The sequence below is a fragment of the Trachinotus anak genome, unplaced genomic scaffold (genome assembly GCF_046630095.1).
Source record: "Trachinotus anak isolate AG129_WGS33_773 ecotype Australia unplaced genomic scaffold, CSIRO_AGI_Tana_v1 ptg000023l, whole genome shotgun sequence".
Classification (NCBI taxonomy): domain Eukaryota; kingdom Metazoa; phylum Chordata; class Actinopteri; order Carangiformes; family Carangidae; genus Trachinotus; species Trachinotus anak.
This window is the reverse complement of record NW_027273874.1, coordinates 10,130,001-10,132,500: the sequence shown is the minus strand read 5'-3', so window position 1 is coordinate 10,132,500 and position 2,500 is coordinate 10,130,001. Positions and strand designations below refer to the sequence as shown.

The 2,500-nt window shown below is 46.3% G+C and overlaps 1 protein-coding gene across 4 annotated transcripts in view; it reads left to right on the top strand.

The window, feature by feature from the left end:
- nfxl1 (nuclear transcription factor, X-box binding-like 1) overlaps positions 1-2,500 on the top strand; it is a 16,600-nt gene that overhangs the window by 10,283 nt on the left and 3,817 nt on the right. For all 4 annotated transcript variants that reach the window (XM_071459232.1, XM_071459231.1, XM_071459233.1 and 1 more), the window contains 4 exons: positions 75-166; positions 1,322-1,343; positions 1,690-1,812; positions 2,286-2,440. In XM_071459232.1, the coding sequence (XP_071315333.1) occupies positions 75-166; positions 1,322-1,343; positions 1,690-1,812; positions 2,286-2,440 (392 nt within the window). The remainder of the gene's footprint in view (positions 1-74; positions 167-1,321; positions 1,344-1,689; positions 1,813-2,285; positions 2,441-2,500) is intronic.

Here is a 2,500-nt window from a genome sequence, read left to right as displayed (position 1 = left end):
TGTTTGGAAAACCCTCTGAATGTTTTCTCTGTGTGTGTGTGTGTGTGTGTGTGTGTGTGTGTGTGTGTGTGTAGGTTCAGTTAGCAGGTCCGTGGGAGCAGCCGTCTGAACCAGCGTTTGTGAAGAAGGCTCTGCCGTGTCCGCCGTGTCAAGTTCCAATACCAACGTAGGTCAAACACACGGAGAAGATCCTCTAACTCCTGTCGTTTTATATCTGAGGACAAAACAGCATCAGGTCTCCAGTGTTTTCAGTCTGTCACAGTCAGTCATCACTGTGTTATTGATAATTATATTAAACATAATCACAATTACTGCAGACTTAAGAGGAGTTAATAATCAAACGTTTTGATCAGTCTGAGCAGCCTGCAGATACACAGCAGATTAAAATAGAAACTGAACAGAGGTTACACTGAGTCTGCTTCTGGAAAAATTAAAATGACTGGTCTTTGTTTTCACCATGTGGTGAGCACGCACGCACGCACGCACGCACGCACGCGCACACACACACACACACACAGTGTTTTTTAATCCCAGTTCTAATGATCCATGACAGAACCAAAGCTCCTTGGAATGTGTGTGTGTGTGTGTGTGTGTGAGAGGATAACAGTTGTGTGTGCCAGCTGCCTGCAGCTCTGTGACGCAGTGAACGACCAACACTAACCATCTGTGTGTGTTGATGTTGATACTCAGGCCAATGGCCACAAACATGACTCTGTGTGTGTGTGTGTGTACAGTGTGTGTGTGTGTGTGTGTTAGGAGAACATGGGAACCTTTATTGTGAAGAAGCTTTGTTGTTGTTGTGCATGAAGCGTGCTGTGAAACATGGCCGTTGTCTGATAAGTTTGAAACGTCACTCTCTTCTTCTTAATTTAGAAAATATTTCTGCAGACGAACATGATGATGTGATTGAGCTCTTAGATAAATGGAAGTAAATGAAGCTAATCAATAAAAGAGAGCAGGATGTGGTGATCAACAAAGTTAATCAACAGATGTGACAGAAATTAGTAATGAAAACGAATTCACTGGTTAAAGGTCAATGGAACATACAGTATGGATGTGAATGGGATTAGTTGAGGTGTTAAAACGTATTTTAATTGTAAAGCAAGAGAAATGAGGCAGTGAATGCAGGTCAATGAAAGGATTTATAGAAGTAAATGAACCTGAAGTGAATCAGTGAATGAAAGTAAGAAATGCTGGAGTGAAGAACGAGGTGAATGAGTGAAATGATGAGAACCAGATGAAGAGGATGATGAAAGTCAGTGGACGTGAGTGGGATGACTGGAGGTGAACGGGGCAGTAAGCGTCTCTGTTTGTCTTTCAGGGCCTGTTTCGGAGAACATGAGGTAAGATCGTGTTTGTCTCCTTTAAACTCACGTTAACTAACCCACTTTAACCGGTTCATGACCCGTCGTCACCGTCACACTCAACCCTTCGTATCACTTCCTCCCTGCAGTGCTCCCTCCCTCCCTCCCTCCTCCCCTGGTGTTTTCTTTTCCGTCTTGTCCTCTCATTCCAAATGTCGTCCATTATTAGTTTGTCCTCCTGACCTCCTCCTCGTTCTCTCTCCCTCCCTCTCTCTCTCTGCCCCCCCCCCCCGTCCATCTCATTTAGCTGCTTGGCGTTCAGCTCACACACACACTCACCTTCAGACGAGTGCTTTTAAAGATGTCTGCGCTCTGTGTTGTTCAGGTCAGCCCGGTGCCGTGTCACCGTCAGGGTCGATTCTCCTGTAAACGACCTTGTGGACGACCTTTGACCTGCGGAAACCACGACTGCAGCCGGGAGTGTCACCTGGTCACCCATGGCGACAAGGTGATTAATTGATGTCAAAAGTCACAATGAGATGATTGCGAACAGTGACGCAGTGATCTGTCCCATCTGTATCAGAGCTGCAGCGATTATTGATTAGTCAGACGTCATCTGATGTGATTATTGGTTCATTGTTTCAGTCTTTTTTAAAGAAAACATTACAAACATTTGATGTTCCAGCCTCTCCTTCTTTCCCTCATGCAATAAACCAATCAGAGCTCAGACAGGTGAGCTGCACCTGGTGGATGGTTGTTATAATGGTGCAGTGATTCAGTTAGACCCAGTTTGAGGTGACTCACCAGTGAGTCCAGTGAGTCCAGTTCTGACCAGTGAGTCCAGTCCTCCTCTCACTCAGCACTTAGTGAGAGGAGGAGCCTGATAATCACTAAAGATCGTTTCAGCACCGACAACATGTGGACTTCATGAAGTGTAGAAATATTTAACACGGTGTGTACTTCCTGTCTCTCTCACTACAGTGTGAGGTGTGTGAGGAGGGCTGCTCTAAGCCCCGCCCTCCAGGCTGTCCCCACCCCTGCCCGCGTTCCTGTCACCACGGCAACTGCCCCCCCTGCAGCCAAATGATCCGCCAACGCTGCCACTGCAAGATCAGCATGCTCTACGTGGAGTGCACGTCAGTACATGTACACACACACACAAACACACCAGTGTTAACACACTGAGGGTTTTCTTA